General features: G+C 39.4%; 1 protein-coding gene across 1 annotated transcript in view; it reads right to left on the reverse strand.

The window, feature by feature from the left end:
• csmd2 (CUB and Sushi multiple domains 2) overlaps positions 1-23834 on the reverse strand; it is a 240549-nt gene that overhangs the window by 176766 nt on the left and 39949 nt on the right. Inside the window, exon 3 of the mRNA XM_062436522.1 lies at positions 23705-23817. Within this exon, the coding sequence (XP_062292506.1) occupies positions 23705-23817 (113 nt within the window). The remainder of the gene's footprint in view (positions 1-23704; positions 23818-23834) is intronic.

Here is a 23834-nt window from a genome sequence, read left to right on the forward strand (position 1 = left end):
AGAACTTTACTGAAAGAACAAAGCTTCAAGTATTTAGAAAATTGAGGAGTAAATCTCTGTACCTTCTCTCATCATTCTCAAGGGAAAGTTGTTTAAAACTTGTATTTGATTATATGATTAGATTAGATTTTGATTAGATTTTCCCCTCAGTTTTAAGCCGCACTTAAAGTGGACAATGAAATATGATTAACTGTTTATGGGTTCACAGGTTCACTAGGTGCGTCTGCATTGCGCTCTCTCTGCTTCTTAGTATATTTTTGAAGGAAGCTATGTCAAGCCGCACAGAGTATATCGAACTGGGCAGGAAGTCAGACAGAGAAAAAGCATTGGGCATCTGGTCAATTTTCAAAATAGAACACCCTGTGCAGACTCCCAGTTGTATATCACATTACTACATCAACATTACTTAACATAAGCAATGGCACCAGGCCAGTAGTCAACTGGCCAGAGAATATTTGTCACCATGGATGATGAGAGGTGAATCTTGGAAGTGGAAAATCACAAGATTTTATATGACACGGTAGACGTAGAAACATTTCCAAATCAACAGTAAATCAACCTTGGGCAGGCAATGCTCCTTCCAGTTTGGCAGAACAGACAACAGATGTTTCTCCATAAATGTCTAACAAATGGTAAACTTCATTGACTCTCCATTGACCCCCACATTGCCTTTCCCTCTCCTCCATGTTTCATGTTTAGTGGGCTGTGAGGTGCCCACACAGAGTCATTGTAATGTAAACATGCATAGAGAAGTGAGACATTAAACAGCAGTCACATGGCCTGAGATTCGTTTTTCTTTTTTAATTTGATTTTTGACGTGGTCAGACGGGACGTCATAAGAACCAGGTCTGAGAGAGAAAAATGTAGTTAAAAAGTATGAAACTAAAAGTAGTGGTTTGGTCCTACTGATTGATATATGATTATATAAGACATCATTAGATTATTAATACTGATGAAGCATCATAGTTAGAGCAGCATATTACTGTTGTAGCTGTTGGAGGTGGAACTAATTTGACCTACTTCATATACAGTTAGACCATAAATCAGTTCTGACTCTGAAGTTGTTGTCGTTTTCCACTGCAGCACAACTTAACTGTTTCAGGAATAATTTTGACCGAATGAGCCCGTGTTGGATGCTAAAGTTTTTCAAAATAAAAGACCAAAATGTAATTTTCAACTTTATGACCGCAAAACTGAGGTACATACCGAACCATGAATTGTGTGCACTGTTACTCCCCTATTGTATACAGTACTGTACATGTACATAGAAAATTGAAGTCTACCTGCGGCTTGTTGTTGTCATTATGTTTGTCGCTGTTTACCGTCCAAGGGACATAAAAGTTCAGCATTTTCAGTAAGTGGGTTGGAAACAATTCTGGTAATAACACCTTTCGGGTAAAGGATAGTAGAAGAAGAAAGGATTAGCCAATTGAAAGTAAGTGCATGGTTTTGAGACTATAAAATCTAGAGCTCCAACACTTGATATCCAAACCCAATTTGCTTTATCACTGCAACTAACAATTATCTTAACCAAGTGGTCAATCTGTTGATTATTTTCACAATTAATTAAGTTGTTTGGTTTATAAAAATACAAGAAAATAGTGAAACATGTCAAGCACTGTTTCCTGAGTGACCTCCACAAATATGTTGCTTTGTCTTAACCAACAGTCCGCAACCCAAAGATATTGATTTTTTTTTTAAAAGCATAAATAATTCACATTTAGGAAACTGGAATCAGATAATTGGGATATTATTTTCTTTTAAAAAATGACTCCAAACAGTTAATCAATTATTAAAATTGTGTCCAATTAATTTCATAGTTAACAACTAATCAATTAATCATCTAAATGTTTCAGCTTTAATATATCACATTTTGATCGCAAATATCTGTTAATAGCTGTGTTGTTCTCTTTGCAGTACCTGATCCCTGTGATGCTATTTCTTCTAAACACAGATTTTAAGGTGATGGAAATATATTAAGCCACCATAGACTTTTATAGATGGGAAAACCCACTTGAAAGTTGCTGAGTATAATCACATTTGTGTGTGTTTCTAGGTGTATGCATAGCTGTCTTTGGGTGACGGTAGTAGTTAATGTTGCACTGTCGAGTGTTGCTGCCTAAATGGTTTGGAGTTAGGGATCCAGCTCTGAAAATCCCTGTCTGATTTTGGGCTTAGTTGCACATAAAGCTTCTCTAACTTGACAACAAGCACAATTCTGGAGTGAGAATGAGGTTATGGACCTCTGTACGTACGTATACGTATACACACACACACACACACACACACACACACACACACACACACATACACACGAATACAAATGCATGCATACAAATACAGACTGGAATGAACTCTAGATATCCCACGCACACAACAGCAGGTGCAGTAAAAGGGCCAGTTGCTGTGTGGGAGGCGTTGAGCTGTGAAGGAGAGCTCATACAGAATTGATGGCTGCCGACAATGTCTGCAAAACGAAATAATGTGCCATTCAGTGGCCATTCACTATATATGAGACTAAACTAAGAGGGATAGGGGAGAATGAGAGACCTCAAGGAAAGCCGGAAGACAGATGAGCGACAGGGCTAGGGGGCGTGGGGAGGAGATCAACACATCTGTGTAAAACCTTGACTCTGTCTGTCTTGAAGCATGTAAATCCCTCTGGCTTTTCAGGCTTATCTCTTCACTGACATTACACTACAAAGAAAAATCAAAGGAATCCTGCAGTCACACCAGCAAGCACAAATGTACAGGTACACACACACACACACACACACACACACACACACACACACACACACACACACACACACACACACACACACACACACACACACACACACACACACACACACACACACACACACACACACACACACACACACACACACACACACACACACACACACACACACACACACACTTCCAAAATCAAAGCGATGACGTGAATGCTGACCACACTGATGTTATTACTGTATGTCAATTTAATATCGGGTCACCTGACTGGCTAATGACTGATGCTGTACTACTGAAATGATACTGTAATTTGCAAATAAATGTTGGTGTAGGAAGGTTTCCACTTACAGTGATGTGTAGCTGCAGCTATGTCAGTGACCTTATATGTAGACAAGATCAGTGCCACAGATGAGACACATAATTCAATTTGGAAACAAGCACTGGTTTCATACTTGGTATAAGACAGTAACATATGTTGGAGTATCATTTTGGGAATCAGTACAGGATAGAAAAAAGTGCATTCCTAGTTCATATAAGACAGCTCAGATTAGATCATTTGGAAGTGCACATTTTGGCAAAATGGTGACACTAAAGGAAGACTCAGGGCCACCAATACATTGGCATTCATCCTCAGGGGACATTGAATATAAATATCAAATTTCATGGCAATCTGGCCAGCAGTTGTCAACACATCCTGTTTTACATCAAAGTATGACTTACACACAGGTCAACCTACATGGCCATCCTCAGGTCCTGTTGTTGGTGCAAAAACCTGAAAACTTCTGCCCTCCTATCTTGTTTTCCTGCTGTTTGTCTTGCTTTCTCCTCCCCTCAGCCCATCCTCTCTCCCCCCTGCAGGTTGCCTTTGAAACAGTAAAGGCCCATCACAGAGGAATTTGTGGAAGGGGAAGTGACAATGCGTAAACAAGCAAGTTTGTGGGGAATATGAGACACAGAAATGTCCTTAGAATGAAGTAAATCCGGAAATTCTGTGCAACAGTGTTGACCATTATATGAGACTCACTAATCTCGATCATCTTAAATGAAAGTCTTTATCACATATAAGAAGAATAAGCATCCTTCTAATGGTTACCTAAGAAGCATTACTCTCCTTGTCAGGTTAACAGGTCAAATGTCTACTCAGACAAACATCCTGTTAACAATGTCTTCTTCAATTCTCTTACGTTTAGTTATCTGACTTGTGCAGAGAATAGAGCAGCAATGGCTTGATGAAGCGAGGTTGCATTTGAAAGAATGATCAATACCTTAACCTTGGCTTTTCCCCTCAATCTCACACTTTCTTTCTCATCCACTACTTCCTGTCCTCTGCTATAGTGGAAGAGGGAATCACAGATTGGGGATACTTCAAACTATCTTTAATGCATGAAAAGTATATCCACCAGTTATATACTGATATGTTTTCTGAGGCTGATCATTTCAAGTTCCCATTATATTTTGCAATGGAAGAATCACAGTACAAACTATATATACACAAAACAGAGAAGGCTATCAGACATGAAAATTGCAATTCAGCAAACAAGATGATGTTGCTAACAGATGACAGAGTTAAGTGACACACTCCGTCATAAAAAAGCCAAATCCAGACTCAGCTAAATATTGGCAGTTAAAACCCAATTTGACAGACACAGGAGGGTAGTAAGCTGAAAATGCAGCTGAAAGTGCAGATTGACTGAAAAGTCTTTTTCAGAGTGGAATGCTAATATGAAGCCATTATTTAACTTTTGAATTCTAAGCAATTTTGGTGAAAAATGGCATTGAGTCTCAAGGCTGAATATATTTTGCTGCCCCTACAAAACCAACCTCTAAACAATTCCAGCCATGTGAGAACTACAGACCCGTGCTCTGTCTGAATACAACACAAGGAAATACAGAACAGGAACATGTATGCTAGTGAACCAAATCACTGTCACTGACTGCAGAGACCCTCGTCTTTACTGGTTTGTATCACTTGTAATGGACTACCACTTGGTAACTAAAATCTGCAATAATAGATTTATGGCCACTTGGGGTAGCAGAAACCAGTGGTGAATACTTCATTGACATATAATCGAAACTGATACGTTATCTTATTGACACATCTGGCAGTTACGGAGCATCATGGCTAACTGTATAGAGATCTATATCCAGTGCAGTTTGCTAGCTAACCGAACCACTGACATATTCATCTTTGCACAGTGGTTTGTTTACATGTATGAGGCTGACTTTCAGCATGGTTAGACTGTAAGGAAACTAAATTGCAAAGACGGATTATCCCGTGGACTATTATGAGGACGATGCTGAGTCATTTCACTTTAAACGGTCGAGCATATTTATTTGATCCGGATTACACAGAGAGGAGATGAAACAACTGAAAGAAGAAAAACAAAGAATGGAGGCAGAAGGGCAACAGGACCGTCAGGAAAGACAACATCCAGTAACGATTACTTCAGATAAACTGCTGCTGTTCCTGCCGTCACTGCTCTCCTCTAGAGGGAAGAGCAAAACTTCACCTGCACTTGGACCTGTTACTGCCAGACTCAGATATTCTCAAAGTATCTATAGATGAGTGTAATCTAAGCTGTGTAACTACTACAAAAAGATTTACAGCATTTATCAATGCTGTTGTTTCATCTCCATCTAAATGATCCAGTAGTTTAATTATTCATGCTACTTTCCATTGCAGGCTGTGACTGGCTCTGATATAAACTAAATATGTCTATAAGCTGTTTATATATCATCTACAAAAATGTATTTATTGTACAAATCGAGTAAAAAATAAAATGACTCACAATATGATGAAGGCCTTCATGGACAAAAGGTCAATGAAATTATTTTTGTATCTATGGAGTGAGTATCTTTACTCTTAGTTCTGTTTTCAGCTCAGCACTGCCTTTGGTTTGCATGCTCTGCTTTCAACAGTTAAATCATTCTGTCATCACCATTTCTTATCATCACAATTTCTTAAGACCAAGTGCCTGATCTGCCTGTTTGGCAGCTGGCAATGATTTTTAATAGAGGAAGAGCTTAGGTTGCCTTCGCTACCATTTGACACAATAACAATAGATGTAAACTAAATTACCAAAAAATCAAGAGCTGTGAAATACTGCTATGAAACAACTTGTTCATATTTCAGAGAGGATTCCCACTTTGAGTGAACCATTCTATCCGCAATGTAAGTGGTTTGACTGGTTTGATTTAGATCATCCTGCTTGTCTAAAGCAGCCTCTCTCATCGACCCTGCAATCATCATCAAGCAGACTACATTTAGGTAATTCATAATACAATAACAAGGTACATTTGGCCAATTATTGAACTGTAATTATATGTGATGAGTCATGCAATCATAAAATCCATTAAATGGCTGTTTTCCAGTGCATAGTTAGGCTTTTTTTTCCTGTCCACCTAACTTCAACTTTATTGAATATTCTGGCATTTGATATTGCCAGAAAGAAAAAGGCAGAAGTCAACTTTGAGGGCAATGAGAGACCATGAGAGAGTTTGCTTCCTTGTAATTCATATTCTAAAAGGAAGCTGTAGTATGGTTTGATTTAAAGACAAAACAATTAGCTTTGTGAGATGGATGTCAAATATATTGTGAACACTTTCTATGCCATCACTCAGAGACTAACGTTAATGGAGCGAAACAGCAGACAACTAGACCAGCTGACCAACAAACACTGCAGCATTCAACAACTTCAACCAAATCTGAGGTGAAGAAAATCATTCAGGGCTCAGTCCGTTTCACCTCAAGAACCCCTGCACCCACTCAGCGTCTTGTACAGCGATGGCTTTCCTTAGAGCTAATGGTGCAGCAGGGAGAAGTTGCTCTTCACTGCTGGAGACATGGTGTTAATAACAACACACACCGCCTTCCCCTCATTTGGTTATCCTCATACAGACAGGAGAGACTGTAAGATGCTTTTAAATTAATTCATTCATTTATTAATGCAGTTAACTTTTTGCTGATACTGGGGTTTGTTTTTAACATCCCCTATGGATTTTGTTGACACTTGTTTTCAAACTCTGCTAGCAGTTCAATATTGATAATCTGATGTTTATTTTCAGACCTGTTCATAACTTAGAAATGCGCTGAATGCCAAGCTATTGCATAGTAGCATATTTGCTCTACTGTATTTGTAAACAGCACAATAATGTTTTTGGCTATAGCATAATCATAATTTGCACTGCAGTAAGCTATATGGTATATACAGTGCTGTACAGTATTATACAGTAGTATATTACACAGTGCAGTAATTTAATCCGTACTGTAATTTGAAAATCTTTAGAAACAGTTTCACTGTACCTACTTTGAAACGTCAACAAAGTTCAGTATAGCAAAGCTGTCTGTTACATTTCTTTCTACTGTACTGCATTCATGTAACAAAATAAAGTAAAAGGAAAAAATCAGGTTATAATAATCATCTGCTTATAGTGATCACTTGTTTCCACTGTAGTATTGAATGGGGAGGTCAGCATATCGGACACAGGCTTAAATAACTAACACCAGCATTAGTCACAGCCTTCATTTTTCATCTTTTTGTTCCATCTTTGTGTAAATTTAGAATCCCTATGGACACTTCTGGCTTTCAAATCGTGACTTTGCATTATGAATATCTTCACTTCTGACTCAATGTTATCATTACTATATGATAATCTATCAGGACTCACCTTCCTCTCTTCTTCCTCACCTTATTTGAAATTATACTTTACTTCAGGCATTTTCTATGAGATGCATATTATATAATCTTCTTAATACTCTGTACTGCTCCTCTTCTTCGACCCCCTCAAGCCCCAGAAGGAATGAGGGTGACTTTATGTGAAAGGAGGAGATTCCTGGTATTACTGCATCCCTTTTTTTCTTCAAATCCCACCCAGTATTCTCCAAGCTAGTCCCTTTCTTCTGATTCCAGACCTACTGTAGGGATATAGTTCCCTGGAGAGCTTACCACTCTACAGTCAGTGTTGGCTTCATCTTCTATGTGTCCTTTCAACTCAGAGATCACAATGACAGATAGTTTGCCGCAGACATGATCAAATCAGACCCACCGATATCAAATGAAAATGAACAGTGGGAATATGTGAAGGAAGCTCAGTGTTCAATGCTGCAGCTAAATCAAGTGGCATTTGAAGGTGATTTAAGTAAAGCCCATAAATAAGATGTGATGATCTCATTGTGCGCCAAAAGCGCATTGTTCAGGGGTTACACACTCCGGCACATACAGTATAAAGCCAACCAAGCAGAATTCAACTCTTAATTCGCACAAAAAGATCATGGCAATTTTTTTTTACTTCCCACCCACTGTTATAAAAATGGCTCCCCCCAAAAATATCCACCAGCTCCTCCCTTTGACACAAAACCTCGGATTGTTCCTCGTTTTTGCCTCATTACACTGAATAGCAACTGTGAATTAAGGCCTCAAATAGAGCACAAAGCGATGCCAAATGATGGGTAAGAAACAAACACAAAACAAACAGGTGTGCCTTCACTTTACGCTTCGGTGACGGCGTGTTTGCAACGTGAGCTTGAAGAGAGAGCTCGTCGGGCACACACAGAGGCAGACAGTGAGACGCCTTCGGAGGGGGACACAAATCAACGTGAGCATAAACACAAATCAGTTAAATGCCCGGTTTCTGTTTGACTCGTGAGGATATTTGTCTACTTCCGAGCGGTCTGTGGAGGAAGGTTTATTTCTCCGTGACACGTCCCTGTTGTCTGTCTTCCCTCCGGTAAATCAACCTGAAATGGCCTGGACTTTTTCCACCGCTGTCGGTGTCAAACTGTGGAAATGCAACTGAGTACAGCAAACATTGATTTTCTATAAATGAAGAAGCGCTAGGACAAACACAGCTGACCCATGTGATTGTGTGAGGGAATGATATAATTATGCAGTGCTTGTTTCTGTGTACCTTTCGGGCCTCGCGGTGCATTTAAGCTCTGTATGTTTGTCCACAATTTTTTTTCTTCCTGTTTTATGCATCCGTGTGGGCTGCTTGTAAACATTCAGCAAAGCGATTTATCACAGTATAGACTGAATTATTCACAATCCAATACACAACAATCAGCAATCCTGTATCTAGTCAGTAAGCATGACTTCAAATATATAAACAACCATGTTCATTTAATTTAAATGTGCAAATTGACATATAAAAAAATAAAAATAAAAAAAATCATACACAGAGTTGCATCTTACCAGATTAAATTTGACCTTTGACATTTAGGTGGATAACAAGTGAATACTCAACAGTCGATAAGGTCTGAAAGGGATGAGAGGAGGAATTGGCAACGGCCAATCAATAAGTCCGGCCTGATGAATGGCTGCACATTAGAGCAGTCTAGTAAACGGAGAAATGATTAAACACAGCAGCCAAGTAGGAGCCGGTTGGTTGATATCAATTAAAGCAATGAGAGAGAATGCACTGGTTACTGTTCATAACCGTCACTGGGTATTTCATCATGGATGATAACATGCATGCAAGGCAATCTTAATGATGTATTAGATTAAACAGCTGCTTAATGATAAATGGGGGTTTATTGAAGTCGCCTATACTGGAGTCTTCAGTAAATACACTTCATGCTGTTAAAAGTTTAATTCCAATCAAACTAATTGAGGAAAGCAATTGAGGGGAACTGAAAAGACTGCACCAGAAATCAGACCTGAAAGATAGGGTGATTATATGTCTTTCTGAACAACTTTGTAACTCCAACGGCAACATTTTTTTGGATCAATAAAATGTCACACTAATTCATCTGTGAGAAAAGAGAGTAAATAAGCCAGTAAATACTGTATGGTAACAAACAACAGATGACAGGTCTGACATAGCATTACCTGGAATTTTTAGTGCATCTTGATGGTCACAGCGTTGCCTTCAGACCTCCCCTGCCTCCCACCTGCTGAATCTCTGTCACACCGAGCTAACACAGTACTCCCGCTATGCAGTCAATACACAAACCTCTTTTAATAGTTTTTTACTCACTCTTCCTTTCTCTCTCTGTGATCAGTGACTGAACATGACATAAACAACACGACAATCCCAGCACATATCCCATCTCCCCTTCCTCACACCTGACTCCAAGGTCAGCTTTATCAACCATATGGCTTACACCTACAACATACTGTTGCATTGACACTTGGCAATGAGAAGACAAATGCCAATTAAACAAGAAAAGAGCTTGAGTTACAGGGCTTTCTGTAAGGCAATTCAAAGCTTTATATTTTGTGCTACTTGCATGTTGTAAAGAAGGAAAAAAAAAAGGAGATTCATCACCTCGGTCTCAAATGTGGATACACACTTGATCATACTGTGCATGCGTGCGCTCACACACATATTCAGAAGCACGCTCCTACCTCATCCCAGCTCAGAAACAATGACACCCTAATCCGAGGACAATACGGGCACTAATCCACACAAAACAGGGATTGTAACGAGAAACAAATGTGGGAGCGAGGGAGAAAAAGAGCTAGCACGCTAACAAGCAAAGGCGGCTAATCCTGATGAGAGATAGAGGCTGGGAGAGAAGGATAAAAATGACTGTTAGGCAGGGAAAGACACAAAGTGGGAGAACAGAAGTAGGCCTGTCCAACTAACTACTTTTATTGGATGATATATTGTCCCAGAAAGAGTTGTGATAAATGATATTATGTCATTTTAAGACGATTTTATACCACAGTTACATGGCAAAACCAGCTCAAATAAAGTGTTGTTATAATAAAGCCAAATAAAGCACTGCTATAATTAAATAAATTAACATGCTTTTATTCTGAAGTACCCAGCTCGTCTTAGGATGGAATTGTTGATGTAGTTGCTGTGAACTTAAAGCCTCCGGTCAGAGGCAATCAGACAGCAACAGCTAGTAGTTAGCAGTTAAACTGTTACCTGTCATTAGCGCACTTAAACATGAGGATTTATTGTCTGTAAGCAGGAACTACCGACCTCCGGCTGCCATTTGAACAAACTAATAGTTATTATATGTTTTTATAGCTCAGTATAAGTAATAGATTAAATATTGATACAGGAATTAACGTGGGGATTAAAGCCAAATAGATTATTTATCTCAAATAGATAAACAACACACAATAAGTTATGCTATTTATTGTGGCATCACGTTGGCAAAAATGTTAATCATATTGTTATGTAAACAAACACATGTCAACACAATGGGCAATATGAAGGTCAGAAAAAATGGTCGGGGTCATGTCTATGTATCTTACAATAAGTCAATAACGTAATCATCATGACAGGCCTAAATGGAAATGTTAAAAAAGAGAGAGAGAGAGAGAGAGCGAAGCAGAGATAAGGTCATTTCATTCTGCAATTCCGCTTACTCACAGAGTAGCATTAATAAACTATAGCTGATGAAATCCACCGATGCCAGCAAAATCAATGGCTGCAGGCTAAAAATGAGAAGCCTGTGGATGTGCTGATTGCCAATAAGTGACTGGAAAGTCAAGAAGAGTGAGAGTCCTACTTTTCCAGTGTATATATTTACAGTGGAAAAAGATGGACTTCATTACTTCTGGGTTTTTTCTTGCTTTTTTGCATTTTCTCCAGCACTGGACTCACAAAAATTTAAAATTCCAACCATCTAAAACTAAACTAGTAGTATCAAAAGGCTCTGCAGAGTGCAGAGTATAAACATGTCATTTGGATGACTAATTCACTTCCTATTATTGAAGTTACTGTGCACATAAACGTAGGATAGAATTTATCCTAACAGCCTTCACTGAAAAGGGGGCACGGTTTCAAAAGGTGAACCATCACCCTTACTTTACAGCGAGTTGGCTGACGAGGGTTATCTCAGGATGGAATTAATTACATCAAAGTCTACGATCCAGAGGGCTGAGCAGATGACATTTACAAGAGGCCAACCGAGGCACATAATTACATACTTTCATAAAGTGGCAGAATTTGTTCACCGACTGCTATCACGCATAAACAGTAGAGGAATAACAACAGGAGCAACCTTTAGGAGAAGTCAAGCAAGTTGGGGTAGGGAAAAAGTGTTTCAGGTGACATTTTATGTGGTCAAAACCCCAATAATGAAGTGAAAAGTGGTGGGGGAGAAGTGAGAACGATTGGGTTTCCAGGTGTTTTTTTTTGGAGAGATAGGTTCATTGGTAGTGGAGATGGGTTAGTGCTGTGCAGGTGCAACAGGGCAGCAAATGTGCCACGTGGCGTTCCCTGTGTTCCTCTGACCTGCTTTTCGCGATGATGTGACTCCAACAAGATTCTTTCATAGCGCCATGCATTACCTCACAGCTGTAAGTGTCTCTTACACTTCAATAATCCTATCTTCTTCATTTTTACTTTTCTATTTCCATGTTTTCCCGTTTCTCTCTCCCTTCACTCTATACATCTCCCACTCAGTTCTTTCTGTGGCTACCTCCCTCTCCTACAGCTGATGTCTCTTTTCTTGTGTCTCCCCCTTGTCTTCCTCACCATCTCCCGCTCTCTCTTTGTTAGGATGCAGTGAGGGTAGGACCTGTCAGTGTGTAGCCTGTCAGTGCGGAAACAGCAGGGAGCACAGAGGGCCTTTCAGAGAAGCCAAATGAAGACAGGCATGCGAGAAACACCTCAATGTTCATTCTTCCTGACTGCACACACACACACACACACACACACACACACACAATCTTGTATGTACGTGTAGTATAGAAATGCACACACACACACAAACATCCGAAACCGCTGCCCTGGTACTGGCCTCAGAGTGCCTGTCACATGTGCCATTGTCACACTGCTCACACCTCAGTCACTTCCCCAAAGTGGGACAGCCATCTAACATGCGTTCGGCTCGTTACATAGACACACACAAGTATGCACTATCATACAGAAACAAACACACACATACACAAGCACGCAGCCTGTTTGCTCCAGGCACTCAGTCAAACATCCACACAGCACAGGGTCACAGTTCCAGAGGGACTGCATGTTTTTCTCAGTTGAACTGTGTGAAAAACAAGGGTAGAAATGTTTATAGGTTTCTGTAAACGTGAGCTCACTTATTCATTGAGTGATTGATTTTCTGTTTGAAGCATTTAAAGTCTTAACAGTAGGCAGGAATACATTTTTTCTTGTCATATATGTCTTTTCCATTCAGGGCTGAGGATTTTTTTTTATGTAGAGCTGGAAGCACAACAACAATGCTATTTCAAACTGCAGAAAATCCTACAATGATGGAATATGATATAGTTTCCTCCCTATAATCTATGACATATTTTGTTTATATTATATATTCCATAAATTCCATCCAAACATTTTGTAATGTATGTCAAATGCAGCAAAGTCGGCAAAACTCCTTTTTAAAACAGACGTGTACCGGCATCTACACCGTGTCCTCCTCTATTGTCCAGTGTGTTTTACTATTCAGCTGACAGCGCTGTCAGCAGCAGACAGAAGAGATTCTATGACTGAAATAATACCAGGATGCACACTTTTATCTTTCTGTGTGGAAATTTGACATTTTCACATCACAAACGATGAACAGCAGCATTAAAACACAAGTCTTGCAGGTAAAAAATGAGCCTCATGTAGGCTGTTACGTCAGTTAAATGTAACTGGGTGGAGACATGAGTAATATTTTTTCATAGGAGGATGTATTGAAGAAATAAAATGAAAAAAGTAATAACGTTTAGAATGTAGGCCTGCAAAAAAGAAATATGGCAGTGTTTCTTCTAGGTTAACTGCTTTGAGGCGTCAGTGGTGCCAAAGAAAAACTCAGAAGAGATTCAGCAGCAACACATTTCTCCATTTTGAGACTGACACTAAAATGAGTATGGCTGGTCCATCTCAAAGGTCAGTCAACCTTAAGTGCGCCTGGTCAGGTTAGGCTAATCCGTTGTCGCTAACTTCAGGGACTTTTGCTGCTCCCTAAACCAGACCAGAATCAAATTAATTCCATGGTAACTGGGGTGTTATCATGCTCACACAATGTGCCCACTGATTTTAGTGATTGTGTGAAAATTTTAGCAATTTTGCAGCAGTGGTGCACTGAATATAGGTAAACACTGTACATAAAGAGATAAATATAGAGAAATATAGATGAGAATATGACTGCTGAAGTGCCGACTCTGAGTGGCCTTAATATCCTGAGTCAGGGACAGACCTACAGTGAGTACATGTTGACTTTGCACACGGAGTCATCCCTGCTGAGAAGCATATCATATGTAGTCGCCCACACAAGCAGTTATAGAGAACTGGTCATATAAATGGACATGCACACACTTCTTGGGCTGCTTTAAAGCACTGCAAACAAACTGATCCAAAACCACAGGTTCACAAGGAAAAGTGACCTTTCTGTGCATGCTCCACTGTGCAACAGAGTCATCATGCTACGTTTGAGTGTGCACTCCTGTGTACACTTGTGTAAATGGGTGCGCTTGGATACGTGTACTGTGTGCATCTGTTTGTGTGCACCTATGGTGTTGTTTTCCACCCTTTATCTGGAGAGCAAAACAACAGCTTGTCCTGACCGCAGATCAGACCCTGTCTTGCTGCCCATTCACCCAGAAAACAAATAGAGGGCAAGAAAGAATAAAGGTAGAGACCCAAAAAAATGAGTGTCTTGCAGTGCTGGGTAGAGCAGACATGCCTGGCAATGATTTGCGGGGCAATGGGAACTGTCAAAAACTCTCTTAGATCATGTCAGTTCTATAAAAAGAGAGAAAAGATTAAAGAAAATATGAAAAACAATCCAAAAAAGGCTCAGGTGTGGGATTCAGTATCAAATATTAACAGAATGTGAAGCAGGTACAAAGACGACTGGAAGGATTTCAACAACTACATCACTGTTTTAAGCCAAACTCAGCAGTCATTTGAAGTTAAGAACAATATAATGCATGATTACACTTGAACTAAGTCAGAAGAGCTGCTGTTTGACTTCATTCACTCATCTGACGTGTACAAATAATTTAGATTGTTCAGATGTCAAAACCATTTAACTGTCTCTAACTCTGTCCAGAATAAAAGATACATTGAGAAATAAAGCCAGATAAGATTATTTCTATATAATTATCTTGAATTATTAAAAAGATAACAATTCATTGTGTTCGAGCAGAAAAACAGACTGCAAACGCACTATTGGTTAACTGCATAAAACTCATCAACACGTCTTGTATTGTCTGAATGTTTCCTGTGCACTGAAATACAGATGTAAAGTTTATGTTTGTGAAAGTCAGTGTGTATGCAAGAGTAGGGTGTGTTTATGTAAGTGTGTGCGTGAGCTGAAACAGTCTTCATTAGGCTGACGGAGAACTGCCGCACAACAATCAGCCATTAATTAACTGTCAGAAGCATTTAACGGTCAGACGCGCTGGCGGCCCATTCCCATGCCAAACACTAATAACAGCTACAATCTGCCAGAGCGGAAGCTCTACTTACACAGACGTGCCAGACAGCCCACATTTTCCAAGAAAATTACTAAATACATTCACTAAAATTACAGCCATAATAGCCGGGCTTCCATTTAACATGAGCTAAGTTCAGGCACTTGAGCTCCATTCCAATAGAAGCACTTGTTCCTGGCATCCTTCCTCTTAAATTATATTTATCTGTCACTGTGGAGTTGCCTTTGAAGCAAAAGCTACACCATATGAACAAGTACATCTAAGGATAAGGAATCAGCTCTTGATAGGAGCACTTCTTGATTTGTGGATGTGTTGTCTCTATCACAAACTTTTAAAGGTATTCTGCTGTTGTGAGGGGAAGTTTGTAATGACCTGTCTAAATCAGAATCACCAGGGTTGATTGTAAATATTGTATCCAAAAATGTCTCAATTTGCTTTGCCTTTGAAAAACTGTGATGCACTACCTTTTTTTTTTTTTTGCCGTTCTATATTTAAGCAAACTGCACTAATGTTGTAATGCCAATGTTTTAGTGAAGCTGGTGTTTTATACATAACAGTAACAACATGAAGCCAAGGCTCAAGAAATAAATTATACTGCCATCAAGTTCATATATTAAACATCTACTTAAGAACATGTAGAAATCACAATCAAATAGTGTTTTGTTAGAAGGCTTAATAGAGGATTTACAAGGCTACACTGTTGAATTTGTTCTCTAAAAAAATATTTGGGGAATATTTCACAAGGTCTGGTTTTTACATTTTATAAAACAGCAAAATAAAGAATCAAGATGTTCTTGACCTGGTTGGTCGCAGAGGACACACAAATGCACAGAGGAAAACGCACACACGCAGTTTTGATTGCAAAAAATTCCAGGTGAGGAATTCACCCATCTGGTTTCATTGAAATAACAGCGGTGAGTCACCACTTGTGGGAGAGCAGACATCAGTAAAAACAAAAACTGAATCTTTATACGCCTGCGAGCACACAAGTACTGGGCTGTGGCCAAGTCTGGAGGCATCTACATGGCCCTAATCTCCTACAGTAGGTTTCTGTTCAAGGCTCTATTCAACTTGTACATGGTTGACATTTAAAATCTAAATTTTAAAAGGCTCCGCTGCTACTATGGCATCTGCACAACTCCAGTGACAGACGGGTGGTGCCTGAAAAGAATAAATATAATATCGTCCTCACGTTGAACTCATTGGTTGTGTTGTAAAAATGTTTGGGGCGCTCAACTTTACGGAGTTATACTTAATGCTGAAACAATACTTTCAGAAAATACATAGAGACAAAGGAGTAAGCACATACAATTTCAGCAACCTAGTTAGGAAGTGAAACAATAATTAAGTCAATGTAATAGATCCTTCTCACTGCAGAAATGTGTCTATTTTTAAAGAGGTGTAACTAATTACATCAATGATAGCTGAATTATATTTAGGTGTTCCAGTGCCAGGGTCCTAATTTAATTCCATGTCATGACAGTCAAAATAGATTTACCCTCAGACATTTATTTTATTGTTGGTATTTTATTTTCTATAAAGTGCCCTTAAAATGCTCCGATAGAAGATACATTTTACTATTGATGATGCAAAATGATGAATGATGAGTCTTCTTGAGACTCCATGTAGAACTATGATATAACAGGAACTTTCTGATAAGAGATTGAGGACTGTTTCAAGAACCAATTAATGGATATTTAATCTGTAATGCCTGTACTTGTTCTGCAGTTGAAGGAAAATGCAAAAAAACGTTCATATGAAAATGTACAAATCTCCTATAGAGCACAAACACAGCACACTGAAGCACTGCTCATACACAAATACCTGCTGTTGACTAAAAGGGGCATTTGATTTGTTTCTGTCAAACAGCAGTCCAGCCAGTTTTGAACTATTCAAAGACATCCACCTGCAGCAAGTATTACTGTGATAAAAACATAAAAATAGATTGTTTAAAACAACAGTATTAGATGTATTCTGGGTTCAGCTGGATGTGTCTTTGTTCTGTTTAACTGTATTGGAGAGCATGGTTCCTAAAAGGTACAGCACCACTCAAAAGTTTGGACACACCTCCTTATTCAAGGGAATGGTGTCATCATCTTTGACTGGTACTGCATATCTTAGATAATCAGCCTTGAAGTACTGATATTAAGAATAGACACGTTTTTGGGGGGATTTATTTTATGAAAATGCTTATTTGAAAATGACTTATTTCCTGCCCCTTTAATGTATCACTTTCATATTGCCAGTATAATTAGAGTAGAGGCTGAGTTGTCATAACAATATTAATTACCAATATGCCAACGCTATCTAAAAAAAGTTTTCTTAATAATAATAATAATAATTATAGCATCAATGTTTTCTATCCCAACATCATTAAGACTCAATGGAAGCATTCAGGCAAACCTCAATTTAAGAATCTCACTAAATTGTGTGAATAAACAGACAGAAAGAGGAAGAGAGAGAGAAAATGATTAGCATGCAAACACAGTGGCATCAGCCTCCTTGTTTTCACAGCTGAGGAAAGACTGCTGTGAATATGTGCTTTGGATACACACACACGCATGCATACACACACCACACTAAGTGCATTCATAACCTGGTCAGTCCAGAGAGCAATCAAGTCAGACCGGAAAGAACTAAAGACAGCAGCCGGCAGTTTTTGGGCTGTAAAAGATATCCAAGCTTGTTGGATATGCATTCTTAACATATTTACTCTATAATAAACAATATTCCACCATATCTACTCCATGGTACACTATTTGTATAGCACTTAACAATTTTAACAAACGCCATGCTTCATGTAGCGGGCGGTAGCTTAAAACCATGTTTACAGTTTGAACGGGTAACACGAGTGATTTCCTATATTTTTCTTGATGTCAAATCTCATGTGCTGAGCAAAACCAACAATGAACTCATCCTACTTACAAGTATTGTGCATGTATGTAATCCTCTGTGCTGTCGAGCGCCATTGTTGTCCAAAAACACATGAATGGCATTGGGTGACATGTTTCTTCACTCCCAAAGAGAGCGATTACTGTAGTTTGTTTAGAAATGGCTCTAAAGAGTATTAACATTGGTAAGATTGTAACTCTCAGGAGAGAAGTTCCTTGTAGAGCAGATGCTACTGCACATGCTCTGAAATGTGGTGCTGTTTACAGAGATTTCCTAGCTTGTTGTGCTAAAAATCACAGCCTCTAGATTTTATGCTGAAGGTGAAGAAAGACATTTATAATGTAGCCCTGTCAAAAATTTTAAGAATATTGACATTGAGACTCAGCCTTGCTGAGCCTCAATGAGAGTGTACTAGTCTGAATAAGGTGAATTAGTGTTATTATTGTAGCACTTTATTTAGCTGACTGTTTGTGAACTGCCGACTGGTCCCAATCTCTTCATGAGTGCAGCAAGTAGAGATAAATACTTAACTTTTTAGCTTCCCTGAAAAAGTAAGAATCCCACTTTCATTTTACTTGACTGTTTTTTTACATGTTTCATTTACTTTGATCAAAAGCTCCGTAATCACTATAGAGACTAGTATGGAATAATGGAGCACATAATTTGCAGCCGGGCTGATACTCTTTTTTGACATGTTATGGTAATTTGTTTACATTTGTAATAGGCATGCTTTTCATGTTTGTTTTGGGGTTTGGTGATCATTTTATGCTAGAGGCTACTGGCCACAAGTAATAAATAAGAAATGACTGATTTTTATAGAATCACTTAAGAGCAGACTGCAAGGTGGGAAATATCAATAGAGAAAATAGGAGGATTATGGCTTTTGAATGTTGCTGAATATGTAATCAAAATCCTTCTAACAATCAATGTAAATTGCTCTTTGGCAAACAATTACTTTTGTTTATCTTTCCTAATCAACGCCAATTTTACTAGAGCGAGCACTGACAACATCCAAGGGAAGTATCTGTTAGGTGCTCAGCAGGTTATAAAACCTCTTCAGCGCCTTCCTTTAAATTACAAACACAAGCACATAAACAGGGCAATAATACACCCCAGAGTAACATGTGTATGAGTCCCTGTGGAGGGAAAATAGGACATTAGGACTGCAGGATTTGATCCAGGTGTATACTCTTCTTTCGTATGTGTCATCACACTTTCATTTGGCCAACTCCCTGACTTAAGGGGACGAGCCTCATTTTTCAATTAGGCACTAGACTCACTCATGCTTCACTGCTCTCTCATCGTCCTCATCTACTCAGCCCCCACCCCTCCCTCTCTCTCTCTCACTCTCTTTCTCCCTCATGCTAATGCAAAGGAAAGAGAGAGGGGGATGCAGTGGTCGAGGTGAAGGAGATAGAGACGCTATTGTAGATCAGCTCCAATGGATGCATAAGAAGGCTGTGCTGCTGGAAGGACTCCCTCTGCTGCTCCTTTATTCACTTTCACAAAATGTGACTGTCCACTGAGACTTATTGTTTCAGCAAACCCCTCATATACCCACTGACTGATCCTCATTTTATTTGCGTTTTTTTTCTTCTTTTCTTTTTTTTTTTTTTACATATTTCAGATACCTGCAGTGACTTAATGCTGAGAAGGCAGACTGCTTGAGTCGTGCAGCAGAGCTGGCTGTGTTTTTTTCTTCGCCTGACCCAGTTGGGAGACACATTGACTATGCAACTAAGACACAGACGGGAGAGAAACTTGGCAACACATGACTAGATAATCATCACGGTACTTTAATATTCAAGAGGGAGAGGGAGAGCTAGCGATAACATGAGGAAAGAGGCAACAAAATGCTGTATGGAAGGCAGAGAAGTTGAGATTTGAGGTAAAGCAGAGAAAGGAGAGAAAAGGAATAAATAGGAGGGCAAGGAATGCAGTAAGACATGAAGAGATGAGTTCTCTTCTATTCCCAGTGGATATTTTCAGAAGCTCAGCAAATGTTTCTAATTCCCTGTGCCCCGTTAGCCTCCTTCTCTATAGCTACAGATTAAACATGAATAAAGAGTTTGCAAAGAGATGGAAAAGAGAAAGAGAAGAATAAGGCCAGAAAAAAAAGAGTCTGGTGGTTGCCATGGTGATGAGAGGGGAGAGATTCCAGAGTGGTCTCGGCCATTACGCAGTGTGTTGGGGAGATGGACTGTGCAGCACTTAGGCTTATTGCAGTGTGGGCTGAAACAGAACAGATATCTAATACAGAGAAGATGGGCTCGCACCAAAATGGTGGATGGTAAGCACAGTCCTAATAAAAAGAGGCTGCAGGACACTGAGGTTTTACTGCCAAAAGCTTTGCTGAGAAAAGCCAATCAGACTAAGAAAAAAAAAAAAAGAAACACTTTTATCCGATTTGCGAAAATGGAAGGACATCCAGTGAGTAAAACCAACACGCATACTCGCACACGCACAGGCCCAAAAGACAGTGTACAGACTTATGTGCACAAAAACATAATCAGACCTGCATCTGATCACCTCCCACAACAGCAAAATACAACCACTCTATTAGCAAAGAACAACAGTCGTTGCCTTTGGCTATGTGTTGGGTCGTATGTAATGAGAAGGCACAACAACAGCTAAAGATAAGACCGTGTTTCTCCTGTCCAATCTGAAGGATATTAAGCACTGGCATAAAACAAAGGGAGCTAGGAATAGAATGCAGAGAATGGAGAGCCAGATCGATCATGTTACGAATCAATTGTGTCCAATTGTTAACAATTTATTGCCTTTACAGTAAAATAGCTCAAAATTGTCTTTGTAACAGACACTTAATCACTACCGATAGACTACAGATTGATCTAACAAGGGATATGAATGTATTCAGTGAGAAAAGCCTGTGTTAAAAAAAACCTTGCTGCTAAACAACAGGCTGCTAACAACACTTACGACACATTTTCATGGAAAGCATGGTGGAGACGTGACAAAGCTGCATCACAACTATGACGCAAACAAGTGGAATTTTGGGTAATGCCCACCTACATACTGGCATGCTAAAGTACATTATGCAGAAGTGTATTTTCCCTGAGGTAAACGTTACATAACCCAATTGGCTGGCATTGTTTTGTGAGGGTAAAAAGAAGAAAAAAAACACTGCGACAGCCGACAGTGCAACCATATAGCATTAAAATGTAAAACTATGGAAATAAAGTCGCTTGCAGATAAACCGTCATTTGACAGGGCGGTTATGGTATAACTTGGTCCGTTAAGGACTGCAGCTATGCTTAGGATGAGCTATCAACACACAGTAATAAATAGGACTCTCTCTGAGCCAATAAAATGAGATAATGCAGAGTTCCATTATGCATAAAGTCTTGTGGTTGCCCATCACATTTTACCGCTATAAAAATAGGGTGACTTGTACAGTTAGAGGAGAGGGAAAAGACTGGTCATGTGCTATTTGTTTAAGAATATCTCTAATGGAGTGTGACAAACTGCTTAAATAAACAACAATTGTGGAGAGAGAGAGAAATCCAAATGAGAATAGGCTATTCTGAAAGGCACAGCTTGAGCTACATATCTGTGTATACTATCTGTTAGAAATAACTCGGGGGGGAAATATCATACAATGAATCTGAGTTTTTTACATGAGCATGATTTAAAATTACCACCCAACACCAAGAAGTGGAAACTTCCTAAGATGTGACACAGTGAGATCTTTGATTATGTACAAACTTTGGTTGTTGCCTGTTCTCAAATGTGTTCCCTGCTGACCACTGTACACTATGTCTAACTGTGAACTAATCAAATCAAAAGCAGAACAGTGGCTCTGTGCCAGTGGCTTTTGGTCAGACTAGCTTCATACAAAGAGGCACAAAGCACTGATTCAACTTCTGTGACATCTTCCTGGTGTTTCTCTGCTTCACAGGCAGTTCAAAAGCAGAAACGTTATTTGAAACTTCACATTACTCCTGCTGACTGCAGGTATGAGGCTGCCAAAGCATTAAAACAAGTGAAGAAAAGATCTATTGTGAAAATTTAACTGGGCAAGTTTTAAATTAAAGCTTTTAATCTTCTAACACTTAAGTAAATGTTTCACTCATGAGCTAATGCTGTCCAAATAAAGGTTAGAGTGGCACATTTCTTTAAAACCCTATTTAGTATTTCCTTTGGCCAGCACTGAATAAACTCAGAAATCGTTTTTTGTTTGTTGATCTCTTACTAGCCTGCTGATTTTAAGCCGCATGTTAATTTCAGTCAGTAATGAGATAAAACAGACATGCCATGGGGTGGAGGTTCATTATCGCTGGCCTTTGTGCCAGGGAGCCCTAGTGGGATATCAGTGGCACAGAGAAGTCAAAGAGAACCTATGTGTGCCATGAGGAACCTGCCAAATGAGTTCAAAGCCAGAGCAGAATAGAATAGAATACAATGAAGGAAAGCAGAAACGGGTTGCAGTTCTAAGGAAAAAGGAATAGAGTGGTCCAATGTGTGCACATTGTGTGTATAGGCAAACTGTAGGTGGTCGTCTATCCATTATTTTACAATGAATCGATTATGTGCTACTCTGCATACATCCTGTATCTCTCACACTCAAATCAATATTCAACTGAATTCAATTGGTGTCACCACTGTCATGTGAGCTGGGTAACAGGTAATTATGGCACTGCACTTGTCTCCCCTGGTACTCAACGGGCTTGATATCACTCAGCCAGTCTCTCTGGTACCAAATTCACAAGGTTTAAGATTTACATTATTAATTACACAGACTGTACAGTGTGGGACAAAAAAATGCAGAGAAAGTAAGCCTTAATGGCTCAACAAGCTCAACGTACAGAATAGTATTCAATTCATGCAGTAAACTTCCTGCAGACATATGTGCAGTAAGAGACAACTGCATCATTTGAGGTCAGAAGCTTAGACAAGTCTGACAATTTTGTTTCCGCCAGTGAGAAAGAAAGGCATGACGCCCCAATTGCCTCCCTATGGAGTTAACAAACATTCTCTTTGGTCTTTGTCTTTGGTTTTATCCAGTCACGCAACGTGGTCTTAGGCATCCCAAGTCACTTGATGTTGCTCCATCGAGCCACATCCCCATGTTCACAATATCTCAAAAAGGCTGACAAACTCCTGTCAGGTAATTAGCCTAATTAGTCACTGGCTTGTATTTCCTTCCCCTCCCTAGGCTCGCCTCCTGCGTGGGTTTGAAGAGTGCCATCATTAATATCATCCCGCCATGGGTCATAAAGCATTCCATGTCACCATGATGAAGGTCCCAGTCCTGGCCTGGCAAGGGAGATATGATAACCTAGCCGGATAAAATGGCTTTAAATTAAAACATCCAATGATGCACTTAGTTCAGTGCACACTGCTAATTCTGCTCTGCAGCATCAGTCATAGTATATTCTCTGTTTTTCTCCCTTTGTTTTTCCCCTGTTCTTTGTAGGCTTTTTGTAGTTTTTGCTCATAATCTAACGCATGCAAACAGGAGAGCGAGTTAGCTCTGGGACAGATACCTCCATATTCTAAATTACTGACTTGAGAGCAATGACACATAAATAATTTAGGGATGATTACATTTTCAATATGTTTCAATATTCAATATGTCAAATAATCACACATTTCTGTTTTTCTTGTTGTGTAAGTACTAAGATTGAGCTCAAATTTACCCCGTCCATATATTAACAATGTGATTGTCTTTTCTTATAGATCAAAGATGAACACCATGGATGTTGTGTTACCTTCATAGACAGCTTTAAATCCCTGCCCACTGACCGCGTAGTCAGACAGCAGCCACAAAGTGATCCTGGATCCTGTACTCACAATGGGTGAAGGCAGCTGGAACCCCGTTAACCTGAGAACAAATGGACA

Source organism: Scomber scombrus, chromosome 16, assembly GCF_963691925.1.
Source record: "Scomber scombrus chromosome 16, fScoSco1.1, whole genome shotgun sequence".
Taxonomy (NCBI): domain Eukaryota; kingdom Metazoa; phylum Chordata; class Actinopteri; order Scombriformes; family Scombridae; genus Scomber; species Scomber scombrus.